We start from the raw sequence: 16,121 nt of genomic DNA, 5'->3' as shown, positions 1-16,121 counted from the left end.
ATTTGTTATTTTGTCACTCTTAATTTTGGCTCTCTGATATTATGTCATCTCGTGTTTATGACTGGTGGAACTATTATATATGATTTTTGGGCCCGATGGCATACTGACGCCCACAAATGATAGTGACAAAATTGCAAATGGCTACTCCTCATTGGGGTTGATCTTATGAGAGAGTATTACGTCTTTCTTTATTTAGAGTGTTTGGTTCAGTTTTTTTTCTCAGGAACTTTTATGAGAATCTGATTGTAGAGAGAATCTGAGTACGATGAAGATTACGTGTGAAGAAAGATAAAAGAGTTCGTAGGGTTCAGAATGTAGAAATTGACGGTTTACTACTATCGCAACGGCTCGACCGATTTTGTGTTAACGTTGTTTGGATGGTTTTGAGCAAAGTAATTTTTATAGAAACGCTTAAAAGTTAGCCATTTGGCAGTCTATAGTAGCTTCTAGTGGTCAGAAGTTGGAAAAAGTTGAAACAAACGGCGCCTCAAAGTCAATAATTGACTATTTGGATTGGATAGCAACCGTTTTCTTTTCATTCACATCTGATTAAACTTGGAGGCAAATTTGATTTTCTTTTACCACGTCTCCAGATCGACAATCTGAACATGGAAGCTTCTAAACCGGGAAAAGACTCATCTCCCAGACGAGACGACTGACAACAAATCACATTAACGTCCACGCGCAAAAACGCCAATAAATGGGATGAGCCTGGATCACAAAATTTTTAGCGCGTCCGGCCGTTCGCCCAGCGCCCATCCATCTCATCCCAGCGCGTCCGACCACCAAAATAGGCGCCGCCCGCCGCCCGGACCCGATCGCCTCCCAATCCCGGGCCGCCGTGCGCCCGTCCGCCGCGGCCACCTCCCTGGCCTCCTCGTCACCTGCGGCGGCACCCTCTGCGCCGCCACCGCGTTCACGCGCTCCCGTCGCTGTCGGCCCCGCTCCCCTATTTATATCCCCGCCCCGTCGCTGTCGGCAGGCGCGCATCAAGCTCCTGCCCCCCCTTTCCTCTTCATCCTCTCCTCCCTCGCGGCGCGCACGCTCTCCGCCCTCCCAAGTCCCAAGGAAACCTATCCACCATTCCGGCGGTCGATACATCCATCCGTCCAGGGAGAGCAAGGAATAATCAACCAATCGGCCAGCGAATCAGTCGAAGGGAGGAGGAGAGCCGGAGTCCGACCAGCGCGGCGCGGGTTGGTGGTCCCTTGCGTCTCCGGCTCTGCCCCGCGGCGCCGTCTTTTGTGGTTCTTGCGTTGCGTCGAGGAAGCAGAATCCGCGACGAGGAGAAGGAGGGAGAGGCGTTCATCGGGTTGCGCTGCGTCTGTCGCACGGCAAGACGGCGGCGTTGAAGATGCGGGTGCTGGAGGAGGACCTCTTCCCCTCCACCCCGGGCAAGGTGAAGATCGAGCGGGCGGGCGCCATGAACCGGCAGCTCCACCGCTGCTTCGCGTCCACCAGCACCATGTTCCTGTGGGCGCTGTTCCTCGTCGCCATGACGGCGTCCTACCTCAGCTTCCAGTCCTTCGTCGACACCTCCTCCAAGTACTTCGCCGCCTCCTGGGGCGGCCTGCACTGGGAGAGGCAGATCCGCGCGTCCGCCGTGCCGAGGCGGCCCCCCGGGTCAGCCGCCGGGGCCGGGATGTCGGTGCTCGTCACGGGCGCCGCGGGCTTCGTGGGCACCCACTGCTCCCTCGCCCTCCGCAGGCGCGGCGACGGCGTGGTCGGCGTCGACAACTTCAACGCCTACTACGACCCGTCGCTGAAGAAGGCGCGCAGGGCGCTGCTCGCCTCCCACGGGGTGTTCGTCGTCGAGGGCGACATCAACGACGGCCGCCTCCTGGCCAAGCTCTTCGATGTCGTGCCCTTCACCCACGTGCTCCACCTCGCCGCGCAGGCCGGCGTGCGCTACGCCATGGAGAACCCGGCGTCGTACGTGCACTCCAACGTCGCCGGCCTCGTCACGCTCCTCGAGGCCTGCAAGGACGCCGACCCGCAGCCGGCCATCGTCTGGGCCTCCTCCTCCTCCGTCTACGGCCTCAACGACAAGGTCCCCTTCTCGGAGCGCGACCGCACCGACCAGCCGGCCTCACTCTACGCGGCCACCAAGAAGGCCGGCGAGGAGATCACGCACACGTACAACCACATCTACGGACTCTCCATCACCGGCCTCCGCTTCTTCACCGTGTACGGGCCCTGGGGCCGCCCCGACATGGCCTACTTCTCCTTCACCCGCAACATCCTTCAGGGGAAGCCCATCACGGTTTACCGCGGCAAGGACCACGTGGACCTGGCCCGCGACTTCACCTACATCGACGATATTGTCAAGGGCTGCCTCGCCTCCCTGGAAACGGCCGGCAAGAGCACCGGCACCGGCGGCAAGAAGCGCGGGCCGGCGCCCTACAGGATCTTCAACCTCGGCAACACCTCTCCCGTTACGGTGCCCAACCTGGTGTCCATCCTGGAGAAGCACCTCCGCGTCAAGGCCAAGAAGAACGTGGTCGAGATGCCCGGCAACGGCGACGTGCCCTTCACGCACGCCAACATCTCCCTAGCCAGGGAGCAGCTCGGGTACAAACCCACCACCAACCTGGACGTCGGCCTCAAGAAGTTTGTCAAGTGGTACCTGTCCTATTACGGCTACACCAGGGGAGGATCCAAGAACTCGCGACATTGATCCGTGCTAATTCTTTCTCCTTTTCCTGCTTTGGCCCGGCCGTGGCCACCATGCTAGGTCGGACATTGACATTGGATTTTGTTGGTTGGTGGAAATATGTTATGTTAGGATGTTCGTCGAAGAAAAATCCTTCGCTTGGTGTGGAGAGGTCTGGAGGAAGAAAGCAATGGAGAGCAGTCTTTTTTTTTTCCTTTTTCCTTCCTCCGTCTTCTTTCTCTCTGTGTAAATTGGCCGTTCTCCATTAATCAAACTGCAATTCTAAAGTCGCGCTGTTCATTGCGCCGTCAGACTGTCAGAGTAACCGCCGGAGACGAGGGAGAAGAAATCGGCGGTCCGGTCCGGTCCGGTCGTGGCAGTCCTCGTGCAAATAGCCCGCGGCAACGTGGGCCTCGCCGTCGTGGATAAGATAAGCGGCCTGCGACTGCCAGCGTGGTGGCGTGAGGTACCTCGAACCGCGCGAAGTGGTCGCCAGCTGGCTCCCGCCTCGCTCGGTCCCTCTGCACTGCCGGTGGGCCATCTGCAGCTTTGTTGCTCCGTGGGACCCATATGTCTGTTGAGTCTGAATGGAGATGGGTCATGTTCATGCCTGTGGGGTTCATACCCCACGTAATGGTAGCTCACATGGGTGGGGCCGTCAGACGCGGTTGCGTGGGCCTTCGTCTCTGAGCTGCCATAGAGGATAGTACGAACTGCAATTCTTTTATATATCAAACTGGATGCGAATGTGCATTGTGCTTGATCAGGATTCTATTCCTAGCGTGGCTCCAGATGCCGCCACTGCGTGCATAGTACGAAGTAGTTTTACATTTCGTCTTTTATTTTAAAATTCACACCGTAAACAGTGTGTTTAACTATACGAGTAAACTGATGGATATGTCTACACTGTTGACAATATTGTTTTAGAGCGTATTTGATTCTAGGACTAAGATTGAGCTCATGTGCATTAAATATTTGAATCTCTATTACGAGTATTAGAAATATGGTATAATTATAAAATTAATTACAAACGGCTAGACAAAAAAAGTAAACATAATTAGTCCATGGTATTCAAATATTTGTTGTAGCATCATATTAGCAAATCATGAACTAATTAGTTTTAATAATTATTTAGTTTGCATCTATATAATTTGTTTTACAATTATAATATATTTAATTCTTTTAACAAGCATTCTAACATTTGATGTCACATAGACTAAAATATAGTACGGAGAAACAAACGGACACTTAGTATGGATTTTGAAATGAAGAGTGGAATAGGAAGAATGTTGTCGCCATTAGTTAAAAATAACCATATCAAGTTAATAAAAATATTTATTTTTATATGTCTTTAAAAGCTTTTAATAGTAGAATTGTGAAAATAGATCGAAAGAATGATGGGCTGGCTCTCGTTCCTTTTAGGTAGCCGACCCATCTATCACCGTTAGTTAGATGTTCGTGTACTGATATGGCTCTGAGTAAGACTTTATTTTGATAAAATTTTAAAAAAATTGTGTGTTTTGTTGGTTAAGTAGATGTGGAATTATAATTAACAATAAATGTTCAAATTCTTACTATGCATATTTTTACCTCATTTTTGCATAAAATGAGGGCACGACGAATGTAGAACCATAGAAACTAGAAAGAATGGTGTTTTATACAGTAGAGACTTCAACAGACTCTTGTTCCACCCAATCCATTTCAACAAACGTGGATTTGATATATATGGATGTATCCAAATGATTTTTAGGGTCTGTTTGGTTGGGCTGTGGCTGTGAAAAAAGCTGTTGTGGGCTGTGAGCTGTGGAAAAAGTTGTTGTGGGCTGTAAGCTATTAAAAAGCTAAAAATCGTTTGGCGGAAATCACTAAAAGTCGTTAAAAGTTCTTCTATATATGTTTTCACAGTTTCATCCGAAAACCACTAAAAGCATGTATAGAGGTGCTTTCAGTTTTGCACTGCGAGAAAGTCAGCTTTTAGAAAAAACTGCTTTCTGGATCCAACGCTTTGGTTTGACTTTTGGCTTTTAGGAGGCAAAAGCCAAAGCCAAAAGCCAAACCAAACACACCCTTATAGGACTCCATTGCATTTCTTATAAGAGCATCTCCAACAAAGTCTCTCAAAATAGTGCCTAAGAGTTAAAAATAATATATCATTAAAGTGTTTAGGGCATTAAACACAAATTGAGCTTCAATGGTTAAACCTAAGTCATGTATTTCAGATAGGAGTGGCAACGTGGAATTCTTCGTTGGGGGATAGTTCCCATCTCCGCCCTGGTTATGATTTTTTCGACATCCCTATGAACCCTCATAGAAGATATTTTTTTCCTCATTCCCATTCCATGCGAGGATAAATCCCCACAGGGATCCCCATCCATGGTTAATATATAATTAGGACATATTTTTTGTTATTAATACAAAATATTTTCACTTATACATATTGTCATAGATAAGAAATCATTATATGTACATCAAAATAAACACATTTGTATAATGATTAATCTCTTAACGAGATAATTATTTTTTATATTAACTATTACATGAAAATATTGTCGCATGCAATTTTATCAGGTTCCCGTGAGGAAGAGGAATGCTTATGTGTTCCCATTTATCCATCAATGGAGATTTTTTCCCGTTTACAATATCACGGGGAAGAAACTTCCTTACTCCAATCCTTTATTAATGAAAAAGTTCCCAAGTGGAATCGAGGCCTTGGGCTCGGTTTGTAGGCCGGGGGACGTTAAAATCTCACATCGGAAAACGGTTTTCCTTTTTTCGGACGATGCCACGATCCATTTAGAGGCGGAGGGTCCATTATAACTAGATATTACAGGTTAATTATAATTAATACCTAATTGAGAAAGACATTTAATCGATAAATGTGATCATTGGTCACAAATCGTACTGTTTTCTTAGCATTCCAGTCCAGTAGCACAACTGTTTATAGAGTTCTAAAATCACACTGTTAGACGTTGGGAGTGTATGATATTTCGCGAATTCTTTGTACGATCACACTGTTAGACGTTGGGAGTGCATGATATTTCACGAATTCTTTGTACGAATCGTCGTTGGTCACCGCAGTCCGCAAGGGTAGTGGATTTTTTTGCAGCTGCGGTGCGCTGGTCTACTGGTGGGCCTAAAAAGGCCGCTGGGTGGCCGGCCATTCGCAGCCCAAGGCCCCCAACAGCTAAGCAAAGCAGCAAAAGCAGGTAACGGGAAAAAAAATAATTTCCGTTGCCGGGATTTGATATTTCGCGAATTCTTTGTACGATCACACTGTTAGACGTTGGGAGTAGGGATGAAAACGGTCGGTAAACACTAAAACCATTACTGTTTTCATATTTTTTATCGGAAACAAAATCGAAAACGGTAATTCCGGAATCGGAAACGATATCGGTATTTCGGAAACATCGGAAACGAAGGTTCGGTACGGAAAAATACACCGGTAACGGTCGAAATCTAAAATACGATCGGTAAACATATCAAACTTCACAATGAAACAAAATTGACAAATGATCACAAAGACCACAAGTTCACAATTCATGATATATTAAGTTCACAAGGATCACAAATTTATAATATAAAAAGTTTACAAAGATCACAAGTTCACAATATAACAAGTTCACAGTATAACAAGTTTATAAAGATCACAAGTTCACAGACTCAAAGTTCACAATTCACAATATCCACTCGATTTAATTGACATGACATGCTTACCCATAAAATATTTTTTCCTCACATAAAGGGTCTTTTCACAGCCTCACATGAGACCAAATCGTTAATCTCAACTGCCTTCCAACATCATCTATCCCCAAAAAAATCTTAAAACGTCCAAAAAGTACAAAAATAAGTAATTCTTATCCAGAGACGTATAGCGGTATAGGCGATGCGAAAAAATCACATTCTGGAAAATTCCGAAAAAAATTCCGAGACACAATTCCGGAAAATTCCGAGACACAAATCCGGTAATTTCCGACAAAAACCGGTAACCGAAGGAAACAGTCGGTAAAACACCACACCGATTCCGATAGAAAATTCCGAAAACCGATTCCGTTTTCGAAAAATACCGTTACCGATGAATCCGATCGAAAAATTTCGAAATCGGTTTCCGGAATTCCGAAACCGTTTTCATCCCTAGTTGGGAGTGCATGATATTTCGCGAATTCTTTGTACGAATCGTCATTGGTCACCGCAGTCCGCAAGGGTAGTGGATTTTTTTGCAGCTGCGGTGCGCTGGTCTACTGGTGGGCCTAAAAAGGCCGCTGGGTGGCCGGCCATTCGCAGCCCAAGGCCCCCAACAGCTAAGCAAAGCAGCAAAAGCAGGTAACGGGAAAAAAAATAATTTCCGTTGCCGGGATTTGAACCCGGGTCGCTCGGGTGAGAGCCGAGTATCCTAACCGACTAGACTACAACGGATTTTGTTCATTCATATCTTATACTTTTCATTATTCATAGTTTTTACCCTAGAACAAGGTTTCCAATTCGTAGACCATAAAAGAGACACACATAGTCTACTGTCTTACTCCTACATGCTTCCTTCGAGAATGAATGAAATTCTAGTTATATCTTTAATTAAATCATAAATAAGTTTTTTTAATATGCATAGAAAGAACTACCAAAACTTTTGCGACAACTACATGTACCTTCTACAACACTCCATTGCCGAATATACGAGCTGCAGGGGAGCAGCGGACGACACGGTGACACCGACACGCAAGCGAGGAGGGGGGACTACCGCTATCGCCTTTGTCTCCTCTTCCTCTCCACGCTGCGTCGAGGCGAGCCCTGACGCATGGCGCCGCACCAGCCGGTGATGGTGCATGTTGATGAAGAAACGCGCGCGAGGAAGATGAAAAACCAGATTGTATAGATGTACATTTGGGTCGGGTCTGGTGGGCCGGCTCGAAGCACGAAAAAAAACACGGTCCAGACCGGCATAACCCAAAATATTTTAGTGCCGGACCGGCACGACCCGTTATATCGGGCCGGGTTTGGACCGAGGTCACGGCCCATGGACGGGCACGAGCACGACCCGTTTAAGGCAAGCATGAAATGGCTCATATAGAGGCACGAAAAGGCCATATGTTTATTAAAACCACACTTTCATATATTTGATAAAAAACACAAAGCTAGAGATAATACTAGTTTGATGTTTTTTGTAGCTTTGAATTAGAGTATGTTATATAATTTTTTTATGAACATTCGACAATAAACTGAACTTACGAACTTTGTATAGAGCTAACTGTACTCTTTTTCTTTCTAACAAAATTATTTGTAAACAAGGTAGTCATTGCATAGCTGTGATAACTTTAATACAAATATTAAGTTTTCTTTTGTTCAAATTTATTTGTCTTATCTTTTATTTGTTTTATTATTTTTTGAATTTAGGGCTCTAATGTGAATTTTGGGTAAAAAACTAAATTTCGGGACCTAATGTGAATTTCGGGTCAAAAATAAAATTTCGGTCTTTTATAATTTCGGGCCGTCCGAAATGAGCCCGATTACGGGCTGGACCGTGGCCCGACGGCAGGCCCATGGCCGACCCGGCACGGCCCGAAATTCAAACGGGCTGGACCGACCCAAAATTCAAACAATACGAGCCTTTTTAGGCTTGGACCAGGCTGCCCGAATGTACATTGGTATACCGAGTGAGCCTTTCGAGTGCAAAAAAGAAACTAGAGTTTTTATCCTTTTTTTTCAACTGTTTTAGATGTTCGGCCCGCGTCCGAAGTGCCAAGTCCGAACAAGTGGCGCCCTCCTTGCATGCGAATGCACGCCCTCTTCCTCTTCTCCATTTTCCTTTCTCCTCCTCCGCAACGCACGGCCTGTCACTACAGCCTACACGCCCCCGCCTCCTGCCCTCCTCTGTCCACATCCTCGCCTCTCCCCACTAGTTCGCTCGCGTGATGGTGGTGCGGGAGCAGCGGAACAAGGGTTCGTCGTCGGCCACCCTGTGACACCCCGCCCCCGCCCCCGCGGCGGAACCTGCAAACCCGGAGGCCGGAGCTCCGACTTCGTCGGCCATCGACCGCGTCTGATCGGCGCTGGGACCTGCCGTCCGGACGAAATCGGTCAGCATGGCGGGGCCCAATGAGAAGGCGGCGGCGGGAGGCGGGGGTGGCGAGAGGCGCAAGTACCCGATCCACATGGAGGACTACGAGCTGTACGAGGAGATCGGGCAGGGCGTCAGCGCCATCGTGTACCGCGCACTCTGCAAGCCACTCGACGAGATCGTCGCCGTCAAGGTGGTCGACTTCGAGCGCACCAACAGCGACCTGGTACGCGCGCCGCCACAACATTCCCTATTCCCGTTTGGTCCTATCCGTCGCCCCCATTTTATTTTTTCTCCGGCTGCTTCCGTTGCGGCTCGTCCACTGGATACTGATGCGTGTCGCCGAATGCCATGGCGCACATCTTAGTTTTAAGTTTAGGAACGATTTGGGCAAGTGATGTTCAGAATAATGCCTTTGGTGGATTCACATTTCTGAATAATAAAATTATCTTGTGTATTATTATAGCTGAAGAAGGATTATAATGGCTCAATGAATAAATGAGCACTAGTTTGGTGGTACTGGTTAAAAATCTAGAATATGGCTATATGAGGTGCAATAGTTTGAACTTTGAACACTGTTTCAGTTGCATTTTTCTTACTGTATTTGTTACTGTCGGTTCACATATCCATGGATCCTATTCAAGTTTCTCGCACTACCACCAGGATTGTAAGCGCCTCTCAGTATCTAATGTGAAATGTTCAACACAGAACAACATCGTTCGTGAAGCTCAGACAATGATTTTGATAGACCATCCTAACGTTGTCAAGGCGCATTGTTCATTTGCAAAAGACCAAACGTTATGGGTGGTTATGCCGTATATGGCTGGGGGGTCCTGTCTTCACATAATGAAATCAGTGCATCCTACTGGATTCGAGGAACCCATCATCGCGACTATACTTCGTGAAGTCCTGAAAGGTTTAGAGTATCTTCACCATCATGGCTCTATACATCGAGATGTGAAGGTAAATGTACAGTTTCAATTGGATGTATTCAGGGGTATCTGTTGCTTTCTTCTTCTTTGTGACTGCTATATGGCTATATCAAATTAGAATGTATATATTTTTTCCTAATTGTTTCACAAATTTGAGTGGTTGTTATTTTATATCTGTTTGGTGATAGGCAGGAAATATTCTAGTCGATTCTCGGGGTGGAATTAAACTTGGGGACTTTGGAGTCTCTGCTTGCCTTTTTGATTCTGGTGATAGACAGAGGGCCAGGAATACTTTTGTGGGAACACCTTGCTGGTACAGAATCTTAAATAATACAGAATATTATTTCAAGCATGTAGAGTTTGTTTTCCCCCTTCATGCACATGTTCATCCTTGGACATTTTTAATGTATTAGGATGGCGCCCGAGGTTATGGAGCAACTACATGGATATGATTTCAGGTAGGGTATTCCCTCACTCTAACTTGTTATGCAATTTTTCATCTGCACTAATATGGTTTTTTTTGCGGCTATTTGTTAACGAGAGCTATTTTCATATACTACAGAGCAGACATATGGTCCTTTGGAATTACTGCACTTGAACTTGCTCATGGTCATGCTCCTTTCTCTAAGTACCCTCCCATGAAGGTAGACCTTTATCAGATGTCATTACTTGGAGTAAATCCTAGCGCCATGTTCCAACAATACATAAAATTCCTGCATTTTTTCAGGTCTTGCTCATGACACTTCAGAATGCTCCTCCAGGTCTTGACTATGAAAGAGATAAGAAATTCACGAGGGTAAATATATTTAAGATGACCTCCATATTTTTTAATTTAAGTATAAATTCTCATTTTGCAACTATAAATTCTTATGATAGAACTTCAAGCAAATGGTTGCTATGTGTTTGGTAAAAGACCCTTCAAAGAGGCCTTCGGCAAAAAAGTTGTTGAAGCAACCATTTTTCAAGCAAGCTCGTTCCACTGATTTTATTGCACGAAAGCTTTTAGAAGGATTGCCTGGCCTTGGTGTTAGATATCAAGCTTTGAAGGTACAGTGGTTTTAAGTTCTACTTTATGACTAACTATTCATCGTGAAATTAGCACAGAAAGGTTCGCCATGATGCAGGAAAAGGATCAACATTTAATGGCTCAAAAGAAAATGTCTGATGGAAAGAAAGAAGAAATCTCGCAGGTACACATGCTAAATATCTAAATTCGGGGAAATGGTTCTATTTTGTAGTAAGTTGAGCAAAGTTTTTTTGCCATTAGCACCCCCTCACACACACAAAAAGAATGCAATAACCTCGTTAATAATCAAGCGAACACCTGAGCAGGAATTCATAACCAGTTTTCAGATTACACATTTCTTAATCCCTAATATATATATTATTTTATTAGGATGAATACAAAAGGGGTATCAGCAGCTGGACCTTTGACATGGATGACCTGAGATCTCAAGCTTCATTGGTACTCATATAAATTTCCATCAACGATGTTCACACCATGCAATTCCATGTAATTGACCTTTTTCCAGGGCACAGAATGTGAAGACAGTACCTTATGCAAAGATTCAGATATATCTTTCTATGACTTGGACAGTTTACAGGATCAAGCACCAGAAGGGTCACACTTGTTGAGAGATTTCTCAACGAAGTATGATGCTGACATTGTAAGCTTCCATTCCTGCACAAATTTTGGTGTTATAACTCAGCATAAAGTTTTGGCTGACATCTAACCCAAGAAAAGTTGGTAGGAAAATGATATGACAACCAAAGATAAGTCAGCCGTTTCATCTCCTGATCAGCCTGCTAGCTTAGTGAGGTAATAGACATTGCTGCTTGTAATGACAAGATCTACTGCTATTTTGTAGAGCTACATCGACGATGATGGCATAAACAATTTTTCATCATTAAATTAGTTCTCACTGTCAGGAATGCTTCTATGCGTGGGATGCCCATAAACGGTTCTTTCAGGAAAGACAACTCTACAGAAAGCTTCGATTTGGAATGTCAAGAGAAACATCTGGACATTGTTCCGACTAGCTCATCCCCTGAAAGGAAGTTTTCTTTTAGTTCTTGCTCATCAAATGGGCTCCTTTTGTCCAAAGAGAGGTTCGTTCTCATTTACAGGCTAAATAAAGCATGCAACCTAGTCTCAAGCAGTAGCATGACCAAAGTCAGAAGCAAAAGCGCAAAACCTGTCCTTTTAATAAGACTTCCATGCGAGATAGCTTTGAAGCCTGCAGCTGTGTTTATGAAGGTTCAGTTAGATAACAGTACCACTTACAGGTTGATGTTTTCTAAAGTGACTTAGCTTGGGTTTACAATAATGCACATGTTCCGGCAGCAGTGTTTTCTGTTTGTGAACAATTTTCCTACTCAAAATCAAGTTGCCAAAGTATATATTTCTTTCCATCCCATTATATATTTACATAAATTCACTGGCTTGAATAAACAAGTTAGAAGTAGGTTGTTTTTATATTTATGACAACATAATTAATATGTAAGCTACACTACTATACCAAAAAGGAGATTACATAAAAGCAGAAGGAAACTTACAGACGGCTCTTTCGATTTACCACATTAGCATTTCTGTCCTCTCCATTCTTTTTAATATTTTTGCACCTACTTAGTGTTGTTCTAGAAGCTATGTTCTTTTTTTTAGAGCGCGGGAGAGCTATGTTTTATTGATCATAGAGAGAAAAGGAGGCCCCCAAACAACCCATGCGTATCATAGGGGGCCAAGTATGAGAGGTGGAAACACACACACAAAAGACTAACTTATTAAAACAAAAATAATCTGACCCGACCTCCACCCAAGGAACTAATTAGTTCCACCTATGCCCAGGCCTTGGAGCCTCTTAGCTCCTGCCAGGCACCACAGGTTGTGCTCATCTCTTATAGAATTCATGATCAAGTTAACTGAGGGAGAGAGAGCGTAAATAACACATGCATTCCTATGCTTCCGGATACTTCATGCCCCTATTTTTTTCAAAAAAAAAGAAGTGATGAAGTTCTTAAGCACTTGTTTTTTCAAAAAAGAAACCTTTTGTCTATCCTTATCTCTTTCAAAAATGTATGTGAGAAGTGCATAATTTATCTTATCTATCTTTTCAAAGCAATATGCAACTAAGATCCAATCCTTTCAGCTCTAAACAGCAAACTAGCATCCACAACCTTGACAAGTGTAATGGAGGGCATTTGCATGTATCAGATGAAACATCTTCTGAAGCTGCTCCTAAGACACATAAATCAGCAGGTAAAGGTTCTAGGTTCAAAAGTTCAAATGTAGCTTTGCTTATCATAACATCTCTACCTCTTGACATGTTAATTTTAATGTGCCTCGTTTTAATTCAGAGGACCATGATGATAGATCCAAACCTCCACTTATAAGAGGTCGATTTAGAGTTATACCTGGGCATGTTGACTCAAAGGTATTGGTAGGCATTAATACTTTGTGCGCTTATATTCAGTAAACTAAATGAAGAAACATTTTTTATAATCTCAGGCTCAACCACCTGGCCTACAGAAGTGTCACAGCATGCAGGTTATACGCTCCACTTTTACTACTTTTTTTGGTAAAATCAGGAGTAGAATAAAATGTCATTCTTGTTTTGTTACCAAAGCACAGTGTAAAAGACAGTCACAGTTTTTTTTAAAAAAAAATAAGATAGCCAAAAAATCATGTTTGTACTATTTTATCTTTTCACTGTTTGATGTTTTTAACTAAGCATACCATTTTGTGAATACACAGACAATTTCTCGCCTTCCATCATTAAGTATACCCTCTTCCGCAGAAGTTGCATCAACCATTATTGGTGGCTCCTTCTACATGCAGCTATATAGTATTCTACAGACAAATATGCTTCAGAGGGTAAACCCACCTCAAATACACACGGACAGAATAAAGAAGACCACCCATCAAACAGCTCAAAATGAAGAGCCTGAACTTTCAGTTCTATTGATGCCATGTTCTTGTTCTCTTTTACAGGACCAAATACTTAACGCGATGAAGCAGGTGAGTGGTTGTGCTATGGCTTCACCAGGCGTACCTTCTATGGCTTCACCGTGTATCCCTTCCACAAGTCGCTCGACATCTCCATCAGGTGTACCATCAGTTGACAGATCCATGGTAAGTATATTCTAGATCCTTTTCACCATGAATATCAAATGGTTATAAACTAGTAACACCTCGATAATCATAAATGGAATGAGGGAAACTGGAAAAACATTGATGAATCGCTTTATACTCTCTAACTATACCTCTTCTTTTTATGATGGTAAATACTTTAACCCCGGCTATCTTTCCAGCTGGAAGCTGCACAAGAAAGGGAGAAAGAGCTGCTGAATGAGGTCTTGGAGCTGCAATGGCGGTAACCATCTTTAAACTGGTCTTTCCAAACCAAAATAAGATATGAAGAAACTGAAGGACCCCAGTCCCGATTCCTGAAAGTTCAGAGTGCTGCAGGTTATTGTGCACACAAGATGAGGTTCAAAAGCTTAAAGCAAAGGCAGCGCAGGTGCACATCATTTTCCCTCTTAATATGCAGAATTTGTTGTATTGGATACCCTAGAAATCCCTAAGAGCTAGTTTGAAAACTCAATTTTTCTTTGGGTTTGGAAACTCAAATTTCCCCCTCAATCCCAATGGGAATTTGAGTTTCTAAACTAGCCTTAAGGGTCTGTTCAGTTAATCCCTTCTAAAAAGGGATTGAAGGATTAAATCCCCTCCATTCACTTCAATCTTCTCAACCGAACTAGCGCTAACAAAGATTTTGCTAACAATGTGAAATTTTTGTATGCTAATACGAAAATACTTAGCATTGACAGATCTGATGCTGAAGCTGTTAAGGGAGCATTAAGGGCGCGTCATGATAAGATGATCTGTTCATTCGGTTTTCAAATGGCTATTTAGCATAGGAGAGAGATACAAAATTAAGGATTGGTGTATATTTAAAAAGGTGCTAGTGATGCTCGAGTGTCCAATCCTGTCTAAGCAGGACATTAATTTCGTACAATCTGTGTGTTTGTGTTTATGGGTGGCATGGCGCTGTGTTTTTGTTGGAGCGCAATTCCCAGGTTGGGACTTGGGAAAGATAGCTTAACATGCCTATGGGTTTTAATCTTTCCTTTTGTTGTTGCATGACTTTTTGGTTATTCTCATTCTACGTAGATTGGATGAGGTTGAAAGAAACTAGGAATACTTTTTTATTTGCTAGAGATTTAAATCCGCTTAATCCCGTCTAATTCACATGAATTGAGATTAAAACATATCCTTAAAGTTCGGTTCAAGTACACATGCATTGGCATTAGGACTGGAAAATAGTTCGGCTCGAGGCTCGCGAGTCGGTTTGCGAGTTTCGAGTTTTTTTCCAGCTCTAATTGTTATAAACGTTGTTGTAATGGTGTGAATGTTGGGATAAAAGTGTAGCAAAACTAGGACTCCAGTTTTAAGTCTCTAATCCTTTAAAACACCAGTTTCGTGTGTCACATGTGAAGCGTGTAACTTTGTTTCTCTCCTTTACTTGTCGCATACCAATGGACCCACCATAGATGGTTATTACATCACAAATATACCATAACAAATCACTTTTGCCCAACACGACAAAAAGTCATATACAACACATCGCTATCATATAATATCACCTCTTTAACTAAAGGAGGACAGATGACCAAGCAAGTTATAAAAAAGAGGTTGGACTCTTTTTCAACTCTTAACTGTCTTGGTCTTTTGGCTAAAATAAAGTGTAATGTTTGGTTAAAATATGTTCACTTTGATATTAAATTCATTTTTATGGATATCAAATATAGTTGTGTGACGCCACAACGCATGTGTATTGTACTAGTAAGTAATAAAACAACAGGCACAAAAGCTTAGAATAAGTTAGTGTTGACGTGAGATGGGGACTTAAATCTTGCACACTTTGAGGATGTTGTTTATATGGTCAGTTTAGAAGGATGTTTCATGAATTTCCATTACATTTACCATTATGTTTAAGCACCTGCTGGTGCATAGTTATATGTGGGGTGGTTCTTTTGTGTGTGTATGTGGTTGGGGGAGTAGTCAAAATAAAACCATCTCAGCAGATGTAAAGCTTTTTATGCACGACGATAGTGGGACGAGATTATCCCAATGTTATCCTTAGTTGTCCTTTAAAATTGGAGGGGCGAGAGAGTATGCTGGGAGACGGCCCTGATGTCCCACAACTAAACACAGGATGGTGGAGAACGGAGGAAGAGGAGTCGTGGCAAGGCTTGGGAGGAACGTGCTATGAGCATAGTCCGGACCATATTGGAGAAGCTAGTTTGGATTACATTGAATTAGATTGGATTAAGTTGAGTTTATTAGGATTGTGGCTATAAAACCCAAACATTCGGTTATTATTAATTGTATAAGCTAGAGATTGAATTAATCACTCTCGCTCCCCTGTTTCCTGACAACGGTGCTCCGGAGAGCGATAGAGACTCTCCAACCCGTCGGCCTCGGCGC

The 16,121-nt window shown here is 43.5% G+C and overlaps 2 protein-coding genes and 1 non-coding gene across 7 annotated transcripts; 2 read left to right on the top strand and 1 right to left on the bottom strand.

Moving 5' to 3' along the window:
• Positions 1-697: 697 nt before the first annotated feature.
• Positions 698-3,414, top strand: LOC732831 (UDP-glucuronic acid 4-epimerase). Of its 2 annotated transcripts, XM_008679592.3 has the most exons (2): positions 698-2,680; positions 2,786-3,414. In XM_008679592.3, exon 1 carries the CDS (start codon positions 1,355-1,357, stop codon positions 2,675-2,677), a length of 1,323 nt encoding a protein of 440 aa, XP_008677814.1. In that variant the 5' UTR covers positions 698-1,354; the 3' UTR covers positions 2,678-2,680; positions 2,786-3,414.
• A 3,579-nt stretch (positions 3,415-6,993) lies between these two features.
• Positions 6,994-7,066, bottom strand: TRNAE-CUC (transfer RNA glutamic acid (anticodon CUC)). The gene has a single exon. It is a non-coding gene; the product is annotated as a tRNA-Glu (tRNA).
• A 1,406-nt stretch (positions 7,067-8,472) lies between these two features.
• Positions 8,473-14,813, top strand: LOC100285238 (STE20/SPS1-related proline-alanine-rich protein kinase). 4 transcript variants are annotated; one of them, XM_008679148.3, is made up of 20 exons: positions 8,473-8,928; positions 9,411-9,665; positions 9,823-9,947; positions 10,048-10,092; positions 10,197-10,278; positions 10,362-10,430; positions 10,511-10,681; positions 10,759-10,824; positions 11,031-11,099; positions 11,167-11,301; positions 11,386-11,453; positions 11,564-11,743; positions 12,781-12,890; positions 12,989-13,065; positions 13,140-13,178; positions 13,386-13,505; positions 13,623-13,763; positions 13,943-14,004; positions 14,100-14,151; positions 14,453-14,813. In XM_008679148.3, exons 1-20 carry the CDS (start codon positions 8,728-8,730, stop codon positions 14,456-14,458), a joined length of 2,073 nt encoding a protein of 690 aa, XP_008677370.1. In that variant the 5' UTR covers positions 8,473-8,727; the 3' UTR covers positions 14,459-14,813.
• The last annotated feature ends 1,308 nt before the right edge of the window (positions 14,814-16,121 follow it).

Source organism: Zea mays, chromosome 4 (assembly GCF_902167145.1).
Source record: "Zea mays cultivar B73 chromosome 4, Zm-B73-REFERENCE-NAM-5.0, whole genome shotgun sequence".
In the NCBI taxonomy this organism is placed as follows: Eukaryota; Viridiplantae; Streptophyta; class Magnoliopsida; order Poales; family Poaceae; genus Zea; species Zea mays.
This window is presented reverse-complemented; position numbering and strand designations above follow the sequence as displayed.